General features: G+C 44.1%; 1 protein-coding gene across 2 annotated transcripts in view; it reads left to right on the forward strand.

Annotated features, from left to right (window-relative positions):
- Positions 1 to 12,185: 12,185 nt before the first annotated feature.
- The window catches only part of snx21 (sorting nexin family member 21), a 64,656-nt gene continuing 49,296 nt past the window's right edge, over positions 12,186 to 27,545 (forward strand). The window contains exons 1-2 of one of the 2 annotated variants that reach the window (XM_063041537.1): positions 12,186 to 12,374; positions 12,918 to 13,171. In XM_063041537.1, the coding sequence (XP_062897607.1) occupies positions 12,928 to 13,171 (244 nt within the window). In that variant the 5' untranslated portion in view covers positions 12,186 to 12,374; positions 12,918 to 12,927. Of the gene's footprint in view, positions 12,375 to 12,411; positions 13,172 to 27,545 lie in introns of those variants that run through there. The other variant, XM_063041538.1, reaches the window with a different exon arrangement.

Here is a 27,545-nt window from a genome sequence, read left to right on the forward strand (position 1 = left end):
CCTTCCTCTAATATCCCCCTTGAACTTCCCACCCCTTACCTTAAAGCCATGTCCCCTTGTATTGAGCAGTGGTGCCCTGGGGAAGAGGCACTGGCTATCCACTCTGTCTATTCCTCTTAATATCTTGTATACCTCTATCATGTCTCCTCTCATCCTCCTTCTCGCCAAAGAGTAAAACCCTAGCTCCCTTAATCTCTGATCATACTGCATACTCTCTAAACCAGGCAGCATCCTGGTAAATCTCCTCTGTACCCTTTCCAATGCTTCCACATCCTTCCTATAGTGAGGCGACCAGAACTGGACACAGTACTCCAAGTGTGGCTGAACTAAAGTTTTATAGAGCTGCATCATTACATCGCGACTCTTAAACTCTATCCCTCGACTTATGAAGGCTAACACCCCATAAGCTTTCTTAACTACCCTACCTACCTGTGAGGCAACTTTCAGGGATCTGTGGACACGTACCCCCAGATCCCTCTGCTGCTCCACACTACCAAGTATCCTGCCATTTACTTTGTACTCTGCCTTGGAGTTTGTCCTTCCAAAGTGTACCACCTCACACTTCTCCGGGTGGAACTCCATCTGCCACTTCTCAGCCCACTCCTGCGTCCTATCAATGTCTCTCTGCAATCTTTGACAATGCTCTACACTATCTACAACACCACCAACCTTTGTGTCCTCTGCAAACTTGCCAACCCACCCTTCTACCTTCTGTATTCCTTATTACAGGGTCAGTACCAGAGTCAGAATCAAAATACGTCATGGAACTTGCTAACTTTGCAGCAGCAATACAATGCGATACATGATAAGTATAGAAAAACCTGAATTACAGTAAGTATATGCAACATATATACTGTATATTAAATATATAAATTAAGGTAAGTGCAAAAACAGAAATTTAAAAAAATATTGAGGTAGTGTTCCTGGGTTCAATGTCCATTCAGAATTTGGATGGTGGAGGGGAAGAAGCTGTTCCTGAATCGCTGAATGTGTGCCTTCAGGCTTCTGTACCTCCTTTCTCATGGTGACAATGAGAAAATGGCATTCCTGGGTGCTGGTGATCCTTGATGACGGAGGCTGGCTTTCTGAGATATCGCTCCGCGAAGATGTCTTGGATACTATGGTGGCTAGCACCCAGAATGGAGCTGACTAATTTTACAACTCTCTGTAGCTTACTATGTTCCTGTGCAATTGCCACCCTCCGCCCCATTCCAGATGGTGATGCAGCCATTCAGACTACTCTCTGCAGTACATCTGTAGAAATTTTTGAGTATTTTAGCTGACAAACCAAATCTCCCCAAACTCCTGATGAAATATAGCCACAGTCATCCCTTCTTTATAGCTGCTTTGATATGTTGGGACCAGGTTGGATCCTCTGAGATCTTGACACCCAGGAACTGGAAACTGATCATTCTCTCCCCTAAGGATTGGTTTGTGTTCACTCGTCCTATCCTTTCTGAAGTCCACAATCAACTCTTTCGACTTCCTCACTTTGAGTGCAAGGTTGTTGCTGCAACACCACTCAGCTAGCTGGTATATCTCGCTCCTGCACGCCTTCTCGTCACCATCTGAAATGGTTGTATCATCAGCAAATTTATAGATGGCATTTGAGCTGTGTCATGATTTTTTTTTTTGCAGCATCAGTACAGTGTAAGATGTAAAGATTACTAGAAGTCACATAAATAAATAAATATTGCAAAAACGGATTAACGAAGTGGTGTTCACGGATTCATGGACTGTTCAGAAATCTGATGGCAGAGGGGAAGAAGAAGCTGTTCCTAAAATGATGAGTTGGGGGGTGGGTTTCTGTACCTTCTCACTGATAGTAGTCCGTGATGAGAAGAGGACAGACCCCTTATGGTATGGGTCTTTAATGATGGATGTCATCTTTTTGAGGCACCTCCTCTTGAGGATGTTCTCCATGGTGAGGAGGGCTGTGCCTATGCTGAATCCACAACCATCTGTAGCCTCTTTTTATCCTGTGCACTGGAGCCCCCACAGGCTGTGAGGCAATCAGCTAGAAAGCTCTCCACTGTACATCTGTAGAAATGTGCAGGTCTTTGGTGACATAACAAATCTCCTCAGACTCCTACTAAAGTAAAGCCATTGGCATACCTTCTTCATCAATGTGTTGGGCCCACTCGAGACCCTCTGAGATGCTGATGCCTAGGAACCTGAAACTGCTTATCATTTCCACCACGGTCAGCTTCCTGGTCTATGATCATCATTATGTCTATCTATACTCATCTATTAATTTGCTCTACACCTTGTTCATTCAAGTACTGTCCAGATTCCTCTTAAATGTCATTCCCGTTCCTGCCTCCATCACCACCTCCAGCAGCTCATTCCAGATTCCAACTACCTTTTGGATGAAAAGTGTACTGCTCTGATCCCCTTTGAGCTGCCTGCCCTTTCCCGGAGCAGCATGCAGAAAATGCTGGAGGAACCCAGCAAGTCTGTCAGGAATAAAGAGCTGATGGTTTGGGCTGAGACCTTTCATCAGTATATTCAGACCCTTCAGAACTGATGAAAAGTCTTAGCCCAAAATGTTGACTCTTTTTTCTGGAAAAGCTGCTTGGCCTGCTGAGTTCCTCCAACATTTTGTGTGTGTGTATCTGAATTTCCAGCATCTACAGAATATCTTTCACCATAAACCTATGTCCTTGAGTTTTAACCACTCCTACCATTGCAAATAAACACTATAACCCTATCCATGTCTCTTATAATTTATGAGCCTCTGTAAGGTCTCCTCTCAGTCTCCTTCACTCTAAGGAAAACAGACCCAGTCTACCCAATCTCTCATTATATAAAAGTTTCGCAAACCAATGCAACAAATGAGGTACTGGTATTGTTACCAATTATATAATTATGTTGCCTCCATCCACTTGTATATGTTAAAGAAACGTTTGTTTCATCTTGTATGAATTATCTAGATCCATTTCATCTCAAATTACTTTGCATAATAATTAACATGAAGAGGTATCTTGGTCAGTACAGACAAGGCCTCATGGTGGCATTCCAACTAGCATGACACTATCGCCAGAGTTCGGAGTTCAATTCCGGTACCGACTCTAAGGCGCTTTTACATTCTCCCTGTAACCACATTGCTTTTCTCCAGGCTCTCTGGTTTTTTCCGACACTCCAAAGATGTGCCAGTTAGTAAGTTAATTGGTCAATGTAAATTGTCCTGTAATTAGGCTGGTGTTAGGTGGGTTGCTGAGTGGTGCAGCCTGTTGGTCCGGAAGGGCCTGTATCTCTAAATAAAATAAAATAAAGTTAAGCATAGTCTTGTTTCCATGTTGTATGGCCCTATGGCTCAGGGGCTCATTGTCAAGTCACTAAAGTGAGAGAATTTTTGACTTTAGTGAATGGTGTGAGGAAAATAACAACTTAAATTGACCAACAGGAATCAGCAGCCATAATGTGTTGTGCTGCACACATGAGGCAGCTAAACAAGACAAGAAACCATAGTATTACAGGAAAGAAATGAGCATGGATGGAAGATTGGTTGACTGGCAGAAGGTAAAGAGTGAGAATAAAGGGGTCCTTTTCTGGCTGACTGCCAATGATTAGTGATATTCCCTAGGGTTAGGTATTGTGTTTGCTACCTTTCACATAATATATTTAATGATCTGAATGATGGAATTGATGGCTTTGTGGCCAAGTCTGTAAGTTATACAAAGATAGGTGTCTGTGCTGATTTTGTACGTTTACAGCCAATCAAAAGAACATGGCAAATGAATTCCTCCTATTTGGAACTGATACACAGTTTTATAGAACTGTAGAGATATTGATGGTGTTCTAATGTATTCTGTATTTCATTCAGATACATAAATTGCTACTCGGTTAATCAGTAGTTTGTCTTTTTTATACCTTTTAACTATTTCCTACTTTTTATTAGTTATTAGATGAATTAATGTAAGACTGAAGCTGTAGTTTAATCCTTTGTACTTTTTAACAAATTCATGTAATTTTCACAGTATGTGGTGGTTTGTCCCCACTTACTGGCAGAAGGCATTATAACAGTTACATATGCCTTTTTATTTTTCATTGGCTAAATATTAGAATATTACGCATGTGATGTAATTATGCAACCAGCGATTGGTTTATTTTTATCTAAGGAATTTTGTCTTAACTCGATGATAGAGGTGACCAATTCTTCAGAGGTGCCATCTTTTCTTTTTCATCTTTTCATCTTCGTCTTCTTTGCTTGAATCTCTGCTTTGCTTCCCGGCTTTTCACTTAGTTGGCTTAGTCTTTGTATGTTTGTTTAAACTTTAAAATAAATAATTGTTCAGAATTAAGATTGCTCACCATTCTTAAACCCCAGAAGAACTTTAAGGATTAGAACAGAGATCCAACAATACTAGGTGTAATTAGTGGTCAAACTAAATTAGCATTTCAATTAGCTAACAGCATATTTAAGTGGCGAACAAAAAAATCATTTCCCATGGCTCACTCTTTCTGGCTAACAACAAAGTAACTGCAAGCATGGTTACTCATTTGCTTCTACCATGCCACAACCCAAATGACAGATTACTATAATAAACATGCCACAAAATATAACACAGACAGAAAATAGATCCATGGCTTCCACAGACCAGAAAATAGATATATGGCTGCTACATCCCAGCCCCAAATTATGACTCTATAATAATTACAACTACATACTACTAAAATATGAGACATGAATTCTTCAAGACAAACATCTTAACATTTATGCAAATATTTTTTCTTCATTCTTCTTCCAGTCAAGTCATGTAACAGTCATCTAGGCCAGAGGTTACCACCACTTAGCCTAGTGCAGAATGTAGTTTGTAATATATGGATTGATCTCTTTTAGAGCAATGACTCGCCTTAGCACTACTCATGGACTGATAACTTATCTATGCGCACTGATCTGTTGTCTATGCATGCACATTGATCTGTGCTCTGTCTGTCTGTCTCTCTCTCTACAATATGAGTACACAAGTTAACCTGATCTCCCACGCATGTGCTTTTATTTATTTGATATGTAGTTGTACAGACACAACAAATTGGTGACAAATACGAACCTAAAAGTCTGGACAGAGATACCGAGAGGAAAGAGTTAAACAGTATGGACATGGCACAGACACTAACAAAGGGATACACGAGTAACTGCACAGTACACAGTGAAAGACGACAACTAGAAAAGTTAAAGTAAAAAAACAGGAAATGATGGCCTTAGTCGCGAAAGTTGACGAAATTGATAGTGCTAATGAGGACTGGGAATCATATATTGAGACAGTGAACAGTATTGTAATGTGAACAACGTTGACTAGGAAAATAAAATCTCTGCACTTCTTAGCTTAATGGGTACTAAAACATACAGGCGCTTATGCAACTTAGTAACTCCTGAAAAGGCAGCAAGTAAGATGTTTGATGAAATTATTACAAATTTTTGCACCCAAAACTGCTGGTAATAACTGAGAGATTTAGATTTAACAAAAGGAACCAGTCAAAGAATGAAAACATTACTGAATACATTGCAGAACTGTGCAAATTTTCCCAGTACTGTGACTTTAGAGAAGGACTTTCTGACGTATTAAGGGTTAGGTTTGTATGCGGCATGCATAGTTAAAACACTCAAAAGAGGCCACTGTCAGAAAGAAACTTAACTCTAAACCAGCCATTGACCATTGCAATAGCAAAGGATGCAGCAGAACTACAGAAAAGGAGCTTAGAATATGAAATGCACAAAATGTCCCTGAATGGTGCGAAAAACCAAAAATGTTATCGATGTGGAAAATCCTTTGACTGTTGTTTCAAAGAAAAAGTCTGCAGGAAGTGTCACAGCCAAGGTCACATAGAGCCAGTGCGCAAGTCAGACAAAAACGACAAACAAAGAGAAAAACCATACAGAGTTAAAAGATTCAAACACAAAGCTAAACAAATGCATAAAGTGACTAAATGTGAAGCAGAATTGGACAACACAGAGTCTGACAAAGGTGAGCGGCCATGTCTAGAACTGCATAGCATCACTGAAGCAGATCACAAAATCATCTGGTTCAAATAGATGTATCCGGTGTAAAACTGTAAATGGAGCTGGATACAGAATCAGCTTTGGCTATAAATTTCAGAGGCTGACTACAACAGACTGTTTTCTAAGCTACCAGTAGAAAGGACCTCAGTGATGCTAAAGACCTACACCGATGAAGAAGTGTCTCCCACAGGCAAACAAAGAGTGCCGGTGATGTATGGAGGCCCAACACAGAAGTTAGAACTTCATGTATTGAAAAGTGTTGGGCCAGCACTTTTTGGACATGAATGGTTGAGAAAAATCCAACTAGACTGGAACACAATCAAAGCTCCCAGTATGACATCAACAGGCAACAAAAGCCCAAATGCTAGCACTAACCAGAGACTGGTACAGCCGCATAATGCTAGTGAGAAGCTGTTTGAGAAGGGTATTGGTACACTCAAAGGCATGAAGGTCAGAATTGAACTGGATGAAGCAGCTACACCAAGATTCCATAAAGCGCATCCAGAGCCTCACATACTATGTCCTGATGTAGATGCTGAACTGCAGAGCTTGGAGACATCTGGCATTCTCTCCAAGGCTGAGTGGAGTGATTGGGCTGTGCCCACTGTCCCGGTGATCAAGAAAGGGAAGGCAGGAGCTTCTCGCATATGCGGGGACTTCAAAGAGAGCATCAACCTGGTGCTGTGTACTGTGCAATAACCTTGCCACAAATAGGAGACATTTTTGCATCTTTAGCTGGTGGGGAGAGATTTTAAAAAAGACTGACTTGTCACAAATCTATCTGCAAATGGAGATTGAGGTGTCAAGCAGGAAGTTCCTCACAATCAACACTTACAAGGGGCTGTTCCAGTATAATTGTCTTGTCTGTGGCATCACATCAGCTCCAGCAATCTGACAAAGAGCAATGGAACAAGGCTCCAGGATATTCCAGGAACACAATGTTACCTTGATGATATCATTGTGACTGGCAAAAATGATGAAGAGCACCTCCAGAACCTTGGTAAAGTGTTTACCAGGCTGAGTGAGTATGGTCTGCGCGCAAAGAGCGTGAAATGCGAGTTTTTCAAGCATGAAATCTCATATTGTGGACATATCATTGACAAGTATGGCTTACATAAGTCACAAGAGAAGATTGAAGCAGTGCTACAGGCTCCTAAACCAGAAAATGTGTCACAACTCAGGTCATACTTGGGTCTTGTAAAATATTACCACCGGTTTCTCCCAAACATTGCTACTATGTTGCACCCACTGGTGAAAGTGTTGCAGAAAGGAGCAAAGTGGGAATGGTCAGAAAGATGTGAAAGAGCATTCAAGGAAACAAAGAGACTAATAACATCAGATGAACTGGTCACCCATTATGACCCACCTCTGCCCATCAGCCTGGAATGCAATTCATCCCCTTAAGGCATTGGGGCCATTTTGTCACACATTATGAAAGATGGATCTGAATGCCTGATTGCATTTGTTTCAAGATCACCGACAAGGCAGAATGCAACTACGTACAGATCGACCGAGAGGACCTTAGTCTAGCATGGGGAATAAAGAAGTTCCACCATAAACTCTACAGACAAAAGTTTACCCTAGTGACAGATTACAAGCCCCTTGTGTCCACTTTCAATTCCAGGAAGGGAATTCCAGTGATGACTGCTACCCAGTTACAATGTTGGATACTATTCCCGGGAGCACACACTTATAACATAGAGTTCAAAGGTACCAAACAACACAGCAATACTGATGGCTTGTCACGTCTACCACTGTTGGCAACAGAAGGAAAAAAGCCCTCATATTGTGACCCAGCAGAAGTGTTTCACACAGCATTGGTGGACCAGTTGTCGATAACAAATTCTGAGATACAAAGGGAAACAAGGAATGACCCGACGTTGACTAAAGTCTATGACATCACCATGCCAGGATAGCCAGCTCATGGTAATGCTATGTTTCCGAAGTTCTCGGTGAGGTGAGACCATCTGTCCATATGTGAAAGAATGCTGACGTGTGGATTTCACGTTGTGGTTCCCTCTAAACTGTGCACTAGAGTGTTAGAGAATCTGCATGAGGGACACCTGGACACAGTCAAGATGAAGAATCTCACCCGGAGCTACACGTGGTGGCTGGGAATAGATAGACTGATTGAAGACTTGACCAAAAGCTTTTCAGGATGCACAAAATTCAAAATGTATCCCTACAGGCACCATTACACCTGTGGGAGTGTCAGCCTTCATCATGGTAACGAGTATGTATTGACTTTGCTGGGTCATTGATGGACTCCACGTTTCTGATTGTTGTGGATGCACATTCAAAGTGGCCAGAGCTCATACCAATGAAGTCAACCACATCAGAAAAGACTGTTTCCACTCTGAGGATATCCTTGCCAGCAATGGCTTACCTAAACAAATTATGAGTGACAACGGACTGCAATACACTTCAGAAGAGTTCAGAAGATTCATGAAGAAAAATGGCATCAAACATTTCAAGTCAGCTCCTCACCATCCAGCAACGAATGGGTTAGCTGAAAAGTTTATCCCAAACTTCTAGAGGTCCATTAAAGCTATGGACAGGGAGGATATTTCTCAACAGCACAAGGACAATTTCCTTTTTGTGTAACAGAACTCTGTTCATGTGATGACAAATTAAACACCTGCTATGCTGTTCATGAGCAGGAATCTGAGATCTCACATGGAGCTCCTGAAACCAGATCTACAGAGGAAAGTACAGAATAAACAGTTCATCCAGTGAAGCTGCAAGGACTTCGAGGTTGGACGGGAAGCCCTAGTGTGTGATTACCGAGAAGACAAGTGGGCTTGTAGCTACAAGATCTGGACCACTGATGTACACAGTGGATGTTGGAGATCAGATGTGGAGACGTCATGTGGACCAGATAATGGATGCTCAGCCAAAGAACACAACTGAGTTGACTGCATCCAACAACAGACACAATGCAGCCACGGGACTTGCCTCTCAGTGATGATAAAGTCACTATCAGCAACATGACACCTGAGACAGAGAAATTTGTCTTTGACAAGACACCTGCCGAACCTGATGCCACTCCACAGGTCCAAAGGCTCTATCCTGAAAGAAACAAGACTGCCACCTGAAAGACTGAATCTTTAGTATAGTGAAGTTTGTTATGGACTATGGACTTTTTTATGAAGTTTGTGAAAGCATGTTTATCTGAATATGGGTTGTGAAAGTGAAGTTGAATATTTTATGACATCTACAGTTTTATGCCACATTAATCTAAAGGGGGAGGAAGTGTACTGTATGGATTGATTTATTTTAGAGCAATAACTCCCCTTAGCATTACTCATGGACTGATAACTTACCTACATGCATTGATCTGTTGTGTACACATGCACATTGATCTGTGTTCTCTCTCCCTTCCCCCCCTTGCTTCAATGTGAATACAAAAGTTAAAGCAATCTCCCTTGTGCATGCTTTTGTTTGATACGTAGTTGTACAGACACAACATATCTCCTTGAACCTCTGCCTCCTGTAGAAGACAGATCTTGGTTATAGGCCTGTCTAGGCAGCTGGTCTTGGTCTTGATGTGCACCTGCTGCACAACTCCTCTTCTATGAATGACTCTTCTGGCGATCCATGAGTTTTGAGGCATTATGTCATCAACAATAAGCGCAATAACTCATGGGACGAAATTGCGTTTCATACCTGACCATTTCAGACATTCCTGCAATTGTGGTAAATACTCATTGACCCACCATTTCCAAAACAAGTTTGACATGTATTGGACCTGCTTGTATCTACAATGAGCATAAATGTCTTCCTTTTGGAACTCTCCTGGTGGTAAGGATGATGAGATCTTCGGAAGCAGCACATGGTTGGGTGTTAATGCTTCCAAATCATTGGAATCGGGGGATGCTTTAGGAATTGGATGACTGTTGATAATAGCCTCAACTTCACAAAGCAATGAATGGAAACTCTCTTCGTCAAGACCCATACCTTCATAGTGGAATTAAGGACCTTTCACACAGACCTGATCAACTTCACCCATGTTCCTCCATGATGTGAACCAGCCGGGGGGGTTAAAAATCCACAATTCCTTTTTGAAGAAGGACATTACTAATCCATGAATGATTCCACTTCTCAATGGCTTCTCGCAACTGACACTCAGCTCCAACAAAGTTTGTCGCATTAGCAGAGTGCAGTTCACAAACCTGTATTTGTCTTGCTATAACGCAGTGACGTGAATTAACAAAGGAATCTGTGTCTAAAGAAGATGTCACTTCAATGTGAACAGCTCGTATAGCTAGACAGGTAAATATGACCCCATATCCCTTCAACATACTCCTTCTGCTCTTCACCTCAAAAGGTCCAAAGTAGTTCACTCCTACACGTGTAAACAAGGTTCATCCACAGAGACTCTGTCCAGAGGTGGATCTGCCACATACTGGCATCCTGTGGCTGCATACAACCATCAAAAAGTAATACACTCAGACAGGTTTCATCTTACAGCTGTACTCACACTAGCAATCCAGTATTTTTGGCACAACCTAGATAACACGTGGTTACGGCCACCATGTCCCACCTCTTGATGTACATGCCTCAGAATGAGATCTAAGATATGATCCTTTGACAGTATAACAGGATGCTACAACCCTTCAGACATGGTTACCCTACTAAGCCGTCCACCAACTCTCAAGACACCATCTTCAAGTACTGGATTGAGCTTGAAAATATGGCTGTTCCTTTTCACTCTTTCTCCCCTTTGCAAACTTGCAAATTCGTCTGGAAATCTCTTTCTTTGGAAAAATTCAGTGATCTCCATTTCAGCCTTTCTGATCTCCTCCGCTGAGAGACAACCTCGGCCGATCTGACCTTCGACTTTCTCAATCTCTCCTTCCAAAGAATACCATTGTTTTTCTTCATCTAAGACAGACTGAGCAAGAGCAGTGTACAATTGCTTCCTCTTCCAGCTGAAAAACTAGATGTTAGATGGTTCACAAAAGTTCTCACCATCTAAGCCAGTTGAAATGTTGACTATTTATTCTCTTCCATAGATGTTTCCTGGCCTGCTGAGTTCCTCCAGCATCTTGTGTGTGTTGCTTCACAGGAAAAGTCTTCCTCACAACAAGCCTTGCCACCATCCAGACCATGCCCTCTTCTTATTGATGCCATTGGGAAGGAGGTACAGGAGCCTTGGGTCCCACACCACCAGTCATTACCCTCCAACCACCAGGCTACTGAACCAGCATTGATAACTTCATTCACGTCAACTCTGAACTGATTCCACAACTTATTGACTCACTCTCAATGAATCTACAACTCACATTCACGATTAATATGTATATTTGCACATTTTTCCCTTCTTTTGCACATCAGTTATCTGTCTGCTTTTGTGTGCATTTTTAATCGATTCTATTGTTTCTTTGTACCTAATGTGAATACTGGCAAGAAAATGAACCTCACGATAACATACACCAAGTGTACATTGATAATAAATTAACTTTCAAAAGAGAAAATGTTGTAAATTCACATCAGGCAGCATCCATAGAGAAAGAAACAGCGTTGATATTTCTAGTTAAATGGGAGTTAACTCGCCAAGTTAAATTGCGTTCAAAATGTTCATTGTAGCTGACAGTGACAAACTTATCGGTCGATATGTTTGACCACAAACAGCGCCGAGACTTTGTGCCTCGAAGCTTTGAGCTCATATTATTTTTTGTTTATATTAATCAAACTGGGGAAGGATATGGAATGGACTTTGAAACAGATCTTTCTCAGAGACATTAGCAGACAAATCCAGCCACCCCCCTCGACCACACACACACACAACGGGAACTCTGCATACGTGGAAAGATTAATGCAAGGGACGGCGCACGTCCATTCAGCGATGGCGTCCCTGTTTGATCCTTTCCACAATCCTCGATTGGCAGTCGCAATCATTTTTTAGTCGAGAAACCCCCATCTACTCAGCAAAGCAGGGTTTCCGGTCAATACTCATGTTAAACCATTGCAAACTTTCACGTCAGGGTACCAGGCTGAGTGATGCTTTACTCTCAATGAACTTTCTGCGTCCAACTCATTCCCTGAGGTTTTGTTTACTGAAGTACTGTGTTTACTTTCCGTGTTAAATCACGGTCGCTACATTCCCCTCCTGCCCCGGCCTCGGCCTTCGGTGGCAGTCCCGCCTCTCTCGGCCGTCGCGGGATGGAGGGAGGGAGCGAGGGAGGATGGATGGGGGTTTGGGGGGTACACACCGGCGGCCGGCAGCAGCCGGGAGTTGGGCGGCTGCACCGAAATCCTGCCAACGCCAGCAGTGGGCGGTTCTTGTGTTGAGTCAGGCGAGAGGCGGGGAACGTTTCCCCGGCGGAGAGGGAGCGGAGCCGGCCATGAAACCTCGGTAGCTGTCCAGGTGAGTCCCAGGAAAGCAGCCGAGCTCGCGTCGCACGTTGGTAGCGGCGGACGCACGGTGCGAGGCCGGGCCTCTGACTTGCCCCGGCGAGGGGGATGGATGTGGAGGAAGGGGGGGGGGTTGTGAGCCGGGCGAGGCTGCCCGCTCCATTTGTGTGCTGACCAACAACCCTCCCTCCGCTCGACTCTAATTTATTTCTTGCTAAACCCGTATGCATTGGCTGAATGTCTTCCATAGACTGGTCGTTAAGCAGCAGCTTCCTGCCTCCCGTGGGCGGCTCCCGGCCAGCGCCTTCTGTTGTGGAGAGTAACTTGTTGCCTTGCCTCTCCAGTGGGGTTAAGCGCTGTGTGTTACTGCAATTCCACGAGTACTGGTAATACAATGTCGCAATACACTCTTTAACTGGAAACATTTAATGTTCATGCAAAATTCGACGTTCTGATAAAGTTCAATTGCTTTACCCCAGTGCATTGCATCTTCGAATGAGTGCTGCTTTAAGAGTGCACCACTCGGCTGTAAACAGTTACGTGCTCTTGCTTGCAGAGTGCAGGACATGGCCTCGAAACTTCTCCACAGGTTTCGGAGGAAAGCTGAGAAATGCGGTGTTGCTGATGAAACGGCGGAAGACTTTCCCGAGAGATCGGAACTTTACGACGAGACGGACGGGGTGTCCGCCCGCCTGAGCGGGACGCTGAGCTTCGGGGATTCGGATGTAGCGGAAGAAAACGGGGCCCAAGCTGTGGACAGTGACACTGATTTTTTATGCAGCTTTGAGAGTGATGAGCTTGAAAGGACAGGTAAAAGTGGTATCTTATTTCTTTTAAAGATTTGGAAATTCTTAAAGCTGGAATTGGTTTATTATTGTCACATGTAGCAAGATACAATGAAAAGCTTTCCTTGCATACTCATCATTCAGATCATTACACAGTGCATTGAAGTGGAACAAAGTAAAACAATAACAATGCAGAATAAAATGTAACAGCTAGAGAGAAAGTGCAGTACATGGAGACAATAAGATGCAAGATCATAACGAGGTAGATTGTGAGGTCGAGTCCAACTTATCATACCAGGAAACTTAAATAGTTTTATAACAGTGGGGTAGAAGCTGGTGTCTTGTGGTATCTCTGGAGGGGAAGGCCTCGAGTCCTCGGCTTTACTTGTTGCTCGGCAGCCGGGATGGGGTCGAAGTGCTGGGTGTCGAAGGGCTGGTGAGAGGCTTGGAAGTTTTCGGACGGACTCATAGTCGGCTGTGGTCGGGTGCTTCCAATGCATCGACAGTTGTCGGTGCCTGAAGGCTTATGGCAGAGAGAGTTTCTCCCTTCTGCCGCCTGCTATTGGGGACTCTCAGGAGTCGATCGGAAGTTTGAGACTTTTTTTAACCATTCCCATGGTCTGCTCTTTATCAAATTATGGTATTGCTTTGCACTGCTGTAACTATATGTTATAATTAGGTGGTCTTGTCAGTGTTATTCTTTGGTTTGTCCTGTTTTTCTTTGTGATATCACTCTGGAGGAACATTGTATTATTTCTTAATGCATGCATGCATTTCTAAATGACAATAAACGAGGACTGAGTGTCCTCATAATCTAATCTAATCTAATCTTCTGCCCCATGGAAGAGGGAAGAGAGAATGGCTGGGGTGAGTGGGGTCTGATTATGCAGACCGCTTTACTGAGGCAGAGGGAAGTGAAGACTGAATCCATGGAGGGGAAGTTAGTCTTCACGGTGTTTTGAGCTGTTTCTACAACTTTCGACAGTTCCATGAGTGACGTGCAGAGCAGTTGACAAGTCGTGATGCATGCAGACAGGATGTTTTCTATGGTGCATCAATTAAAAGGTGGTAAGGGGCGTCAGGAGCTAAATGTCTTTAGCCTCTGAAAGTGCGGGTGTTGGTGAGCTTTTTTTTGTTTGTGCTTGGATCAGGTTGGTGAGGTTCACTCCTAGAAACTTAAAGCTCTTAGTCCTCTGAACCTCAGCACTTTTGATGAAGACAGGAATGTGTCACCCTCCCTTCTCCCCCCCCCCCCCCGAAATCAATGACCAGCTCCTTTGTTTGCTGACATTGAAGGAAAGGTTGTTGTCTGGACACCATGTCACTAAGCTCAATATCTCCTTCCTGTAAATTGCAGATGACCGTACTGGTGCTGTCTATGTTAAAGAATTTACCATGTACAATTTCTGGCTTTGTGTACTAAAGTTAAGGAAAGCATTAGTTTCCTGATGAAGTTGTCGCTGACACTTGCTGCCAATAAAGTTCTCAGGTTCATGTGGGAAATAGCCGAAAGAGTGAAAAGCGTACTGTGTTATCCAATGGTATTCATCAATAGTTGATATCTCCTCTTGCTTACCCCTGGAAAAGGTCTCCACTCAGGCCCATCAGGCCATTATCTCCTGCACCATCACCAAACTCAAGATCTATGAAGATCTCCTATCCACTGCCACCAACTTCAGAGTTCTTAACCGCACACTGCTCATTTCTACCTCCTACCAAGATCCACAAACCTGACTGTCTGTAGGCCCATTATTACTGCCTGCTCCTACCCCACTGAACTTGTGTCCGCATACCTCAACTCTATTCTATCCTTCTTGGTTCAGTTCCTTCCAGTGTACACCTGTGACACTTCAATCACATGCTCTCAATCTTAAAAACAACTGTCAATTCCCTGGAGCTGATTACTTCATTTTCACCATGGATGTTTCTACCGCCCCCCCCCCCCACCAAGAAGGCCTCAAAACTCTCCGCTTCTTTCTTGACGACAGACCCAACCGGTTCCCTCTGCCACCACACTCCTCCATCTGGTGGAATTGTCTCTCACACTAAATAATTTCTCTTTCAGCTCCTGCCACTTTCTCAAAACCAAAGTGTAGCCATGGGCACCCACATGGCTGCCCACGCTCTTCCCCCCCCCCCAGCTATGCCTGCCTTTTTGTGGGCTGTGTGGAATGGTTCATGTTCTAAACTTCACTAGTAATGCCCCCCTAACTCTTTCTGCGCTATAACAATGACTGCATTGATACTGCTTCATGCACCCATACCGAGCTGGTCAATTTAATCAATTTTGCCTCCAACTTCCATCCTGCCCTTAAATTCACTTAGTTCATTTCTGACACTCCCCTCCTCTTTTCTTGATCTGTCTCCATCTCTGGAGCAAAACTTTTATAAACCTAACAACTCCCACAGCTATCTTAGCTATACTTCTTCCCACCCTATCACTTGTTTTAAAAAAAAATGCCACTCCATTTTCTCAGTCCCTTTGTCTTCACCACATTTGTTACCAGGATGAGGCTTTCCTTTCCAGAACATCGGTGATGCCCCCCCCCGCTTCAAAGTATGGGGTTTCCTTCCTCTTCCATTGATGTATCTCCTCCAGTTCCCATCTTTCTCCCACCTTAATACAGATAGAATTCCTCTTGTCCTTACCTACCACCCCAAGAGCTTCCATGTCCAACATGTCATTCTCTACAACTTCCATCATCTTCAATGGGATCCTACCACCAAAGAAATCTTTACCTTCCCCCTATCCGCCTTCCACAGGGATTGCTCTTTCTCCATTATTCCCTTGTCCATTCATCACCTTGCACTAATCTCTTTTCTGTCACTAATCTCTGCAAGCAGAAGAAGTGCTACACCTGCCCATTCACCTCCTCTGTCACCTCCACTCAGGTCCCCAAACTGTCCTTCCAGGTGAGGCAACACTTCACCTGCAAATCTGTTGGGGTCGTCTACTGTATCCAATGTTCCCAACGTGTCCTTCTCTACATTGTTGAGACCCAATGTACATTGAGGGGCCACTTGATCAATCACCTTTGTTCCATCCACAACAAGCAGGATTTCCCAGTCGCCAACATTTTAATTCCAAACCCCATTCCATCATTCTGTGGCTTCCTGTACTGCCTTGATGAGGCCACGCCCACAAAATGTTGGAAGAACTCAGCAGGCCAGGTAGCATCTATGGAAAAAGTACTTCTTGATGAAATATCGACTGTACTTTTTTCCATAGATGCTGCCTGGCCTGCTGAGTTCCTCCAGCATTTTGTGTTTGTTGCTCGGATTTCTAGCATCAGCAGATTTTCTTTTGCTTGCAATTTGATGAGGAGCAGCACCTCGTATTCTGTCTGGGTAGTCTTCATCCTGATGGCATGAGCATTGATTTCTCTAACTTGCTGGAATATTTACAACTCCCCTTTCCCTCTTCCATTCCCCACTCTGGTGCCCCTCTTAACTCTCTCATATGCCTGTCACCTCCCCTTGGTGCCCCTCCTCCTGTTTCTCCCATGGTCCACTCTCCTCACCCTGTCAAGATTCCTCCTTCAGCCCTTTACCTTTTCCACCCCTCACCTCCCAGCTTCTCACTTTCTTCCCCCCCCCCCACAACCCACCTGGCTTCACCTGTCACCTTCTAGTTTGTAATCGTTCCACTCCCCCCCCCCCACCTTCTCAGTCCGGTTTCTTCCCCCTTCCTTTCTTTCCAGTCCTAAACATTTGGCTGTTTATTCCTTTCTGTGGATGCTGCCCAACACGCTGAGTTCCTCCAGCATTTTGTGTGTGTTCACCAGTATTTGAGACTTCAATCCCATTTTTGCAGCATTTCCTTCTTAGGTAGTTCCTTAGGAGGACTTCAGTTTTGTAGATTCTCACGTGGCTGTTTCTACCTCCTGCAGGGCAGGTGTTGCTTGGCAGGGATGAGGTTCACCAGTTTGAGAGGAGGTATGCACCTCCTGCTATTTATACTGGGCCTCTTTGCTCGTATCAGTTCCCCATGTCATCACGCATGTTCCTGCTCCACTCTGAGTGGTCAGAGGACAGCGATTCTCAATAATTATTGGAAATGTTGTGTTTCTCCCAGAGGATCTGGGAACATCCTGAGTTTTTCTTTCCCCTCTGTCCACCCAACAGAGGGCAGAATAGAGAATCTGATTTGGAAGTCTCGTGCTGGGCATGTGAAAGCCATGACCTACCCAGTGGAACTGTCTGTGCATGATGAGAGCCTCAGTAACTGGGATGCTGGCCTGTGTGAGGACATTAACATGAGGTCACGTATTCTACCAGTAGCTTTTTGGTGATGACATGGAATCTGTTCAGTACTGGAAGCAGTCCACATCTCAGGTTCAGGAGACCAGCATGTGCCAAGAGGCTCCAGGCAGTCACTGATATAGAGTTAATCAGTTTACCACTTCCATTGTCTGTGTGCAGCCATAATAAGAATATTGTTGTCTGTTATATTATAATATTGAGTTGAGAGTTAAAGGACAAAAGTTTAGGGGTAACATGAGGGGGAAGTTCTTTACTCAGAGAGTGGTAGCTGTGTGGAACGAGCTTCCAGTAGAAGTGGTTGAGGCAGGTTCGATGTTGTCATTTAAAGTTAAATTGAATAGATATATGGACAGGAAAGGAATGGAGGGTTATGGGCTGAGTGCAGGTCAGTGGGACTAGGTGAGAGTAGCGTTCGGCACGGACTAGAAGGGCCGAGATGGCCTGTTTCCGTGCTGTAATTGTTATATGGTTATATGGTCTGAACCTCTGCACTGCTGGCTGAAAGATTTGGTACTGAAATAAGGGAAGGATAAGGCTTGATACCGTTTCACTTGGTTGTGTGGAGACAGGGACCATGACACCTTTCACCTCCCCATTTGTCTGTGACGGCTGTCTTCGCCGTGACCAGAAAATCGCCACACTAAATGGGAGAATATCCCAGTTTCATCAGATTAAGGATGGCAAGTAGTTTCTCAAGTCTGTAGTCACTATGGTTACCACAGCCACCGACAAAGGAGAGCCTGTCTCCACTGTCCCCTGGATTGGGCCCAATTCCACTGCTCCACGTGCAGAGGCTTCTCTAGCTGAGCCAAATGACCCTGGATTCAAATGGGAGCCAGGCCCAAGGCATCAACCAGCTCAACTTCCTGCTTAGTGGAGCCTTGGTCTGTTGTATTATCGCTCCACTCCTCCACAACAAGAAATCCAACTACAGAATAGATTCAACATCCTGGATAAGAAGAGTTTCCCGCACTGTCTCGTCTCAACCTCCAACTCCTGGGGTATCAGGAACTCAATCATGAGTGGCGAAATGCTCCAGATCGCCAGTAGGTACCCCTCAGCCTCCACTGCACCCTAACTGGGGTAGCTTTTGGGCTACCTCCCGGGTTGCAACGCTACTGCAGATTCCATTGTCTTCTCTCCCACTTCCAACAATGCTGATAATCATGACCCCATCACCAGGAAGATTAATTCAAAGCTGTTTGTTTTCGTGTTTGTCTGTGATATAACGTGCGAGCTCCCTTACCTGCTAACTGAGCACCCCTCTGTGAAGGGGATCGTTGACCATGTTGGTACAAATGACATTGGTCAGCAACAGTCTGAGCTGCTCAAGTCGTGACTTTAGTGGTGCCTTGAATTTCTAGATATCAGTGGCAAGGACATTTTTATCTCACACTGGGTCATGGCTCTGGGGGTTTTAGGAGGCTCCTCCTCTACATGATAGGCTTCAGATGCAATGCGGTGCAGTGAACTTGGGCTTCATTGGCAATTTTAATCTATTCTGGCTATGCGCCACATTTTTTAAACCCAATGGTCTTCACCCATGCAGTCTCGGTTCATGGATGCTGTCTGCAAACATACTCCACTGCACCCTGGTAAACCCACGTGGGTGACTGTTTACAGAATGGCGTGTGTGATCCTTCCCAAACTACTTTCTCCTCACCATCCAACTGTTCTGTTAATGTTACCCATTCTATTCAGACCATTGTCACTGCAAAGGCCTCCAGACTGGACTATCCTATTAAAGGTGTTAACAGAGATAATCTACTTTTTAAAATCTACCTCCCCTGTTCGTACCACTCCAGGTTACTCTGTTTAAGCTAGCTTTTCAAAATGTGAGATCCCTTTTAAATAGGACTTTTATTTGAAATGATTTTATTACCTCCAAAGGCCCTGATTTTATGTTCTTAACTGAGATCTGATTAAAGCCAAATGGGTACAGCCAGTTATCTGAACTGGGTCCCCTGACTATCACAGTTACTGTATACCAAGGCCCAGTGGCCCAGTGCCACGGTGTTCAAAAAGCATCTTAGATACAGTCGACTGTGTGTCAACAATTTTTCAAGACTGAAGTACATGCGTTTAAAATTTATGGCACCAGTCCTGTCCTTTGCGTTATCATTTATTGCCCTCCTAAATCTAATGCTTGCTTTCTCTCAGAATCAGGTTCAGCATTAATGCCAACAGGTCTCAGTTTTAATTCACCTAGATTTATGTGCTGCCTTTGACATAACTGACCATGACATTCTAGATATCCTTAAGCACTGGGTTGGTCTCTGGTAGTACATTCAATTGGTTTTGCTCATATCTTAGAGATTGTTTTCTGTCTTGGAGAGGAGCAGTTTTCTAAGAGAAACAATGTACTTTTTGGTGTTGCTCAGGGAAGTTGTCTGGATCCCCTGCTCTTCTCTTTACACCTGAGGAGACATCATTGCAGAGCTTAAACTTCTGTGTAGATGGCACACAATTGTATATCTCGGATGAGCCCGATGATGATAACACCCTGCCTTGTCTGACTTCCGGGATGGCTGCAACAGACAAATGTTGAGTGATAATTTCCTGAAACTCAATAGAGATAAAACCGGTTGGTCCCAAAGCTGGAAGAGATAAGCTTACTTATAAACTTGGCAACTTGGCCCACGTTAAGTAAGTGACCAGAGCAGCATTTCTACGTGATGAAAGGTATGTCTGTTTCTGTCATGTGAAACTAGTTCATGCCTTTATATTGCATAGACTGGATTAATGCAAAGCATTTTTTACTGGCCTTCTAGAACAATCTGTTGACAAACATCAACTCACTCAGAATACCACTGCTAGACTGTTAACTAAAACCAGAATGAGGGAGAGTATCACTCCTGGCACTGAGTTCCTGTATCTTGTAGAATTGATTTTAAAGTTCTCTTATTTATTTTTAAAGCTCTCAATGGTCTGGGACCAAAGTACATCACAGAATTGCTTTTATTTTGTAATCCTGCTTGAGTTCTCAGGTCTTCTTCCGTCAGCCTCTTAAATGTAAACAATCTTCCTTGAAGGTAGTGCAGGCACGTGGCCAAATGGTTAAGGCATTGGACTAGCGACTTGAAGGTTGTGAGTTCGAGCCCCAGCGGAGGACATGTGTTGTGTCCAGGCGCAGATCCATGGTCTTGCAAGACTAACGGATGCCTTCCTTGAAGGTTAATTTGCAAGTCAGCCTTTTGGAACTAAGCTTCTAAAATAATAAGGGATGCACAGTCCGTTGACACTTTTAAACTCCATCTCGAAACCTGTTGACTTAACCTTGCTTTTAATTAATGTCTTTTTGTCTTTTATTTTCTTGTTTGCACATTATCTCATTGTAAAGCACTTTGAACTACAATGTCTATATGAAAAGTGCTCTAGAAATGAGCATATTCTATTCTATATGTGGTTGATGTACACAGTCTGCAGAATGTTTACTGGTCAGTTTGTGATTCTGTTTTGTCGACTGGTCAGCGAGTCACCATTGCTGTCAAGTATCCCCTAAATCACTGTCTTATTTGTCATGTGTACACAAAAAAAAACAACAAACTACATCATTAGCATCTAATCAAATCAGCGTGGATTGTGCTGGGCATGCATCACCTCGCTTCAGCGCCAACATACCATGCCCATACAGTGCAACTCACTAACTCTAACTCGTAGTCTTTGGAAGGTGGGAGGGAACTTGAGCACCTAAAGAAACTTGAAAGCCGCATCGTCACAGGGAGAACGTATTAATTCCTTACAGATGGTAGTGGGATTTGTACCCCAATCTCTCAGCTGGCACTGTAATAGCATTACGCTAACTGCTACACTGTTGTGCCACCCCACCTTTGGAGTATTCTTTGCAGCTCTGATAATCCCACTAGGAAGGATGTGGAGGCTGTGGAGAGGGTGCAGAAGAGAGTCACCAAAATTTTTCTCTAACTGTAAGGAGAGGTTGGACAAAGGTGGATTGTTTTTTCTGGAATATTAAAGGCTAAGAAGTAACTTGATAAAAACATATAAAGTATGAGGCATAGATAGGATAGTTTTTCCTCGAGCAGAAATATTAACTGCTAGAGGGTTACATTTAAGGTGAGAAGAGAAAAGTTCAAAGAAGGTTGATTGATGTGACAAATTTTATTTACACAAACTGGTAGGTGGCTGGGTGCTTCTGATCAGAAGCAAAAGCCCTTGGGACTTGCCTCCCCGCCTCACTGGCTGAGTGGTAGGTGCTTGGAACAGGGGAGGTGGCAGAAGCAAAAATGAAAGAGGGCTTTAGACAAACACCTGGACTGACGGCAGTAGGAAGGTATGGATTGTGTGCAGGCAAATGGGATTTGTTTAATTTGCCATCATGGTCAGCATAGACATGATGGGCCAGAGGACCTGTTTCTGTGCTGTGGTTGTTCTGATTTTTGTTTTGTCTTTTTCACCATTAATCCTTCAATTGTAGTACTTCCTGTGCCAGGTGTGACATTGAATTCTTTAGCTCGTATTTTCTGCTTTAGTTTCTGTCTCAGGAAGGCATTGGTTGAAGATTCGGCGGGCTCCAGTTATTTTGTTCTGGGTGTGGGCCAAATACCATTCATTTCCATACCAAGATCCAATTACAGTCTATGTGCAAGTCTGAAAGTAGTGAAGAGAAAGCATTGTTTATTCACCACCGCCTACAATATCTGGGTTATGTTCTCAATCAAAAGCAAAACTTCTGTGGTTTCTAGCCCTAAAGCAATTGCCTTGAAATTGGCAGATCATTTAGTTCCATTTTCTGATGGTTTAACACACCATAGTTCAGTTTTAATTTGAGGAGTTGTCAATAACCACAGCATTCTAAAGGGTGAGGGTGAGCAGCCAGAAGTTATGATACTGAACATAATGGTACCAACAATGTTGGCAGGAAAAGGGATGAGGTCCTGAAGTTCAAAGTAAATTTATTATCAAAGTACATGTATGTCACCATATACAAACTCCGAGATACATTTTCTTGCAGGCATATTCAATAAATCCGATAACTCTAATAGAATCAGTGCCCACAAGAAGTGAGTCCATAGGTTGTGGGCACAGATCCGTGAAGTTGCAAGTGAAATTGAGTTAAGTTATCCCCTCTGGTTCAAGAGCCTGATGTTGAGGAATAATAACTGTTCTGGAACCTGGTGGTGTGAGTTCGGAGACTCCTGTATCACTTTCCTGATGACGGCAGTGAGAAAAAAGCATGATCTGGGTGGTGGGAATTCCTGATAATCGATGCTGCTGTCTGCGACAACACTCTGTGTAGATGTGCTCAATGGAGGGGAGAGCTTTACCCATGATAGACTGGGCTGTATTCACTACTTTTTGTAGGATTTTCCATTCAAGGGCATTGGTGTTTCCATACCAGGTAGTGATGTACCCAGTCAAAATACTCTGCACCACACATCTATAGAAGTTTGTCGAAGTTTCGGATGTTGTGCCGAATCTTTGCAAACTTCTAAGGAAGTAGAAGCGCCATGTGCTTTCTATGTAATTGCATTGCCCATTGGGCCCAAGATATGAAATGATAACACCAAGGAGTTTAAAATTGCTGACCCTTTCCACCTCTGATCTCCTGGTGTGGACTGGCTCATGGACTTCCAGTTTACTCCCCCTGAAGTCCATAATCAGCTCCTTGGTTTTGCTAACATTGAGGGAGATTTGGAAGGGTAAATTGGGAACAGATGTACTCATGGAAATGCACAACTGAAATGGGGAGATTGTTTAGGTAGCACGAAAACTGCTAGAGTAACTCTGCAGGTCGGTTGACGTATTGGGTCGAGACCCTTCAGGATTGGAAAGGAAGGGGGAAGAATCCAGAATAAGAAGGTGGGGGGAGGGGATGTTGTACAAGCTGGCAGATAATAGGTGTGTGGGGGAAGGGGGAGTGGAGTAAGACTTTGGTAGGTGATAGGTGGAGGAGGTAAAGTGATTGGCACCTTCCCAGTGCACAGGTTTAGATGGGACGGACTTTGTTAGCCATGTCCAGGAAGGTTTCCTGGCACAGAGAAGAAATGTGATAGAGGAGAGTAAACCATGGGAGTAAGGGAAGGAGGAGGGGCACCAGAGGGAGGTGATGGGTAGCAGAGAAGAGAAGGGGGTGAAAGAGGGGAACCGGGATGGTGAATGGAAAAAGAGAGAAGGATGGGGGAGAAATTACTGGAAGTTAGATAAATCAATGTTCATGCTGTCAGGTTGAAGGCTACCCCAACGGACTATAAGGTATTGCTCCTCCAACCTGAGAGTGGCCTCATCAAGGCAGTCAGAATGGGAAGTAGAATTAAAATGGGTGGTCACTGGGAAAACCTGCCTGTTGTGGCAGATGGAATGAAGGTGCTTGAAAAAGCAGGCCCCAGTCAGGTCTCACTGATGTCGAGGAGTCTGAACCAGGACAATTAGATACTGTATGGTAGACTCCCATTCTGACCTAAGACCATAAGATATAGGAGTAGGAGTAGAAGTAGCCACCTCCAACGGGATCCCACCACTAAGCATATCTTTCCCTCCCCCCCTCTCTCTGCATTCCGCAGGGATCGCTCCCTACACAACTCCCTTGTCCATTCGTCCCCCCCATCCCTCCCCACTGATCTCCCTCCTGGCACTTATCCGTGTAAGCGGAATAAGTGCTACACATGCCCTTACACTTCCTCCCTTACCACCATTCAGGGCCCCAAACAGTCCTTCCAGGTGAGGCATCACTTCACCTGTGAGTCGACTGGGGTGATATACTGCGTCCGGTGCTCCCGATGTGGCCTTTTATATATTGGTGAGACCCGACGCAGACTGGGAGACCGCTTTGCTGAACATCTACGCTCTGTCCGCCAGAGAAAGCAGGATCTCCCAGTGGCCACACGTTTTAATTCCACATCCCATTCCCATTCTGACATGTCTATCCACGGCCTCCTCTACTGTAAAGATGAAGCCACACTCAGGTTGGAGGAACAACACCTTATATTCCGTATGGGTAGCCTCCAACCTGATGGCATGAATATTGACTTCTCTAACTTCCGCTAGGCCCTACCTCCCCCTCGTACCCCATCTGTTACTCTTTTTTATGCACACATTCTTTCTCTCACTCTCCTTTTTCTCCCTCTGTCCCTCTGAATATACCTCTTGCCCATCCTCTGGGTCACCCCCGCCCCCGTCTTTCTTCCCGGACCTCCTGTCCCATGATCCTCTCGTATCCCCTTCTGCCTATCACCTGTCCAGCTCTCGGCTCCATCCCTCCCCCTCCTGTCTTCTCCTATCATTTTGGATCTCCCCCTCCCCCTCCAGCTTTCAAATCCCTTACTCACTCTTCCTTCAGTTAGTCCTGACGAAGGGTCTCGGCCTGAAACGTCGACTGCGCCTCTTCCTATAGATGCTGCCTGACCTGCTGCGTTCACCAGCAACTTTGATGTGTGTTGCTTGAATTTCCAGCATCTGCAGAATTCCTGTTGTTTGCGTAGAAGTAGGCTATTAGGCCCAGCGAGTCTACTCTGCCATTTCATCATAACTGATCAGCCCCAATTTCCTGCCTTCTCCCCATATCTCTTCATGGCCTGACTAATCAAGAATCTATGAGCCTCTGCCTTAAATATACATAAAGACTTGGCTCCACAGCTGTCTTTGTCTGTGGCAAAGAAATCCACAAATTCACCACACTGTGGTTAAAGAAATTCCTCCTCATCTCTGTTCTAAAAGGGCACCCCTCTATTCTGAGGCTGTTCCCTCTGGTCTTAGGCTCTCCCATCATAGGAAACATCCTCTCTACATCCACTCTATAAAGGCCTTTCACCATTTGATAGGTTTCAATGAGGTCACCTTTCATTCTTCTGAGCCATCAAATGCTCTTCATATGACAGGTCATTCAATCCTGGAATCATTTTTGTGATGTCAGCACATCCTTTGTAAGACAAGGGGCCCAAAACTGCTCACAATACTCCAAGTGAGGCCTCGCCAGTGCTTTATAAAGCCTCAATATTACATCCTTTCTCTTATATTTCAGTCTTCTTGAAATGAATGACATGCTGGTCTGTAGCCTTTCATAAGGCTCATTCAGAAAGCCTGGTGGAGGCTTGGGGTCCAGGGTAACTTTGCTGTGTGAATTCAGAACTGGGTTGTCTACAGAAAGAAGAGGGTGGTAGTAGAGGGAGTATTTTCTGCCTGAAGGTCAGTGACCAGTGCTGTTGTGCAGGGATCTCTCTGAGACCCTGCTCTTCGTGATTTTTGTGAATGGCTTTGATGACTTGGAAAGGAGGGAGGAGAAGATGGCGGCGCGTGCGGCCATTCCGAATGAATATCGATTATGTGTAACTAGGGGGCCGTGCACGATCCGGATTTGATGGAGACAGCCATGAGAAGTGCAGAGGAACATCTGGAGTAACTTCTGAAATGCCTGCTTCACTGCCGTTGCTACTGTGCGATCGAGAATCTCTGGAGACGAAGGCCCCAAATCCTCGGCTTTGCCTATTGCCGGGGCCGGAGTTGAAGCGCTCAGCAGAGATAGTGCTCGGTGTCGAAGAGGTGGTCAGAGGCTCGGAGTTTATGGACAGACTCGTAGTCGGATGCTTCCTGGATGCTGCATCGGCAAGTTGGCGGCACTGGACGTTTACCGTCTGCGTGAGATGATGGGACTTTCAAGAGACTTCTTGAGACTTTTACTGTGCCATGGTCTGTTCTTACCAAATTACGGTATTGCTTTGCACTGTTGTAACTATATGTTGTAATTATGTGGTTTTTGTTAGATTTTTAAGTCGGTTTGTCATGTGTTTTCGTGATATCATTCTGGAAAAACATTGTATCATTTCTTAATGCATGCATTACTAAATGACAATAAAAGGGGACTGCGTGTCCTCATAATCATAATCATCATAACGAGGAAGTGGAAAGGTGGGTTAGTAAGTATGAAGATGACACACAGAATGCTGCTGTTGTGGATAGAGTAGAAGATTGTTGTAGGTTACAACGGGACATCGATGGAATGCAGTGATAGATCAAGTCAGGTGAAGGGGGAGTGATGAAGTGAGAAGCTGGGTGGATGGGGTGGGGGTGATAGGTGGGAGAGGTGACCTATCAACTGCCGGCTTATACTCCTCCCCACCCCCACCGTACATTGGCTTCTTCTCCTTTCCAGTCCTGATGAAGGGTCTCACTCTAAAACCCTGACTGTTTTCCCTCTCCATAGATGCTGCCTGACCTGCTGAGTTCCTCCAGCATTTTGTGCGTGTTACTCTGGATTTCCAGCATCTGCAAAATCTCTTGTATTCTCTCAGCCCTTGAAAATTCCGGGGTTCACTGTAGTATTGCTTTGTAACATCTTTTGAAGAAAGAATTGGAGGTATATTAGAGTTGCAACAACTTCCAATAGTCTGGAAAATCTGCAAATGTTGAGTGTGCCAGATTAATGGAGTTTTACTGTAAAATGGTTTGTTATTTGGTACCTCAAGAATCTGGATGATCCTTAATTGTGTGCAATTTATGTTAATGAATTGAGCAAAGACACGGGATATATTATAGCCAGATTTGTTGAAGATGCAAAGACAGCAAGGAAAGAAGACTTGGTAGTAGTGTTATTGAGGACTTCCTTTCCAAAGCAAATAGCCTCTGCGTCTGACTGTCTTTATCACATCTTTTTATTCAATACTGAACTCATTAACAATGCAGCTTCCTTGATGCTTGGGGCATTGCATTTATCACTTTGACTCAAAACCTATCAGTATCTAATATGAAAGTGTTACAATGCTTGTGTGCCTTTCTAATTAACTTCAGTAATTGACTACTCTTGTAATGGATTGAAAGCAGTTTTAAATACGCAAGCAAAGGAGAAATCAGACATTTGTGAACTCACATCAGTTAGCTATGCCTCCATTAATCAGCCCTCATCAAGAGTATCTGAAGATGGTCACATGGAATCACAATCATGAGGGCAGAATGGGAACATAGTAGGTGTTTAGTGAGACAACAACATAAAGGATAAGTAGCAGACTCTAAAATTTCAAAGTCATTTGACAAGTTCCTTTTAACTAAATTCAAATATAAGCAATTGGCTCAAAGAGAAAGTAATTTAGAGATGGGAGAAATCAATTGGATGACAGACTGATTCAATGCAAACCAAAGATACTAATCTGTACTATTTAGAAATGATAGAATGAATTGGATAGACG

Source organism: Mobula hypostoma, chromosome 2 (assembly GCF_963921235.1).
Source record: "Mobula hypostoma chromosome 2, sMobHyp1.1, whole genome shotgun sequence".
Taxonomy (NCBI): Eukaryota; Metazoa; Chordata; class Chondrichthyes; order Myliobatiformes; family Myliobatidae; genus Mobula; species Mobula hypostoma.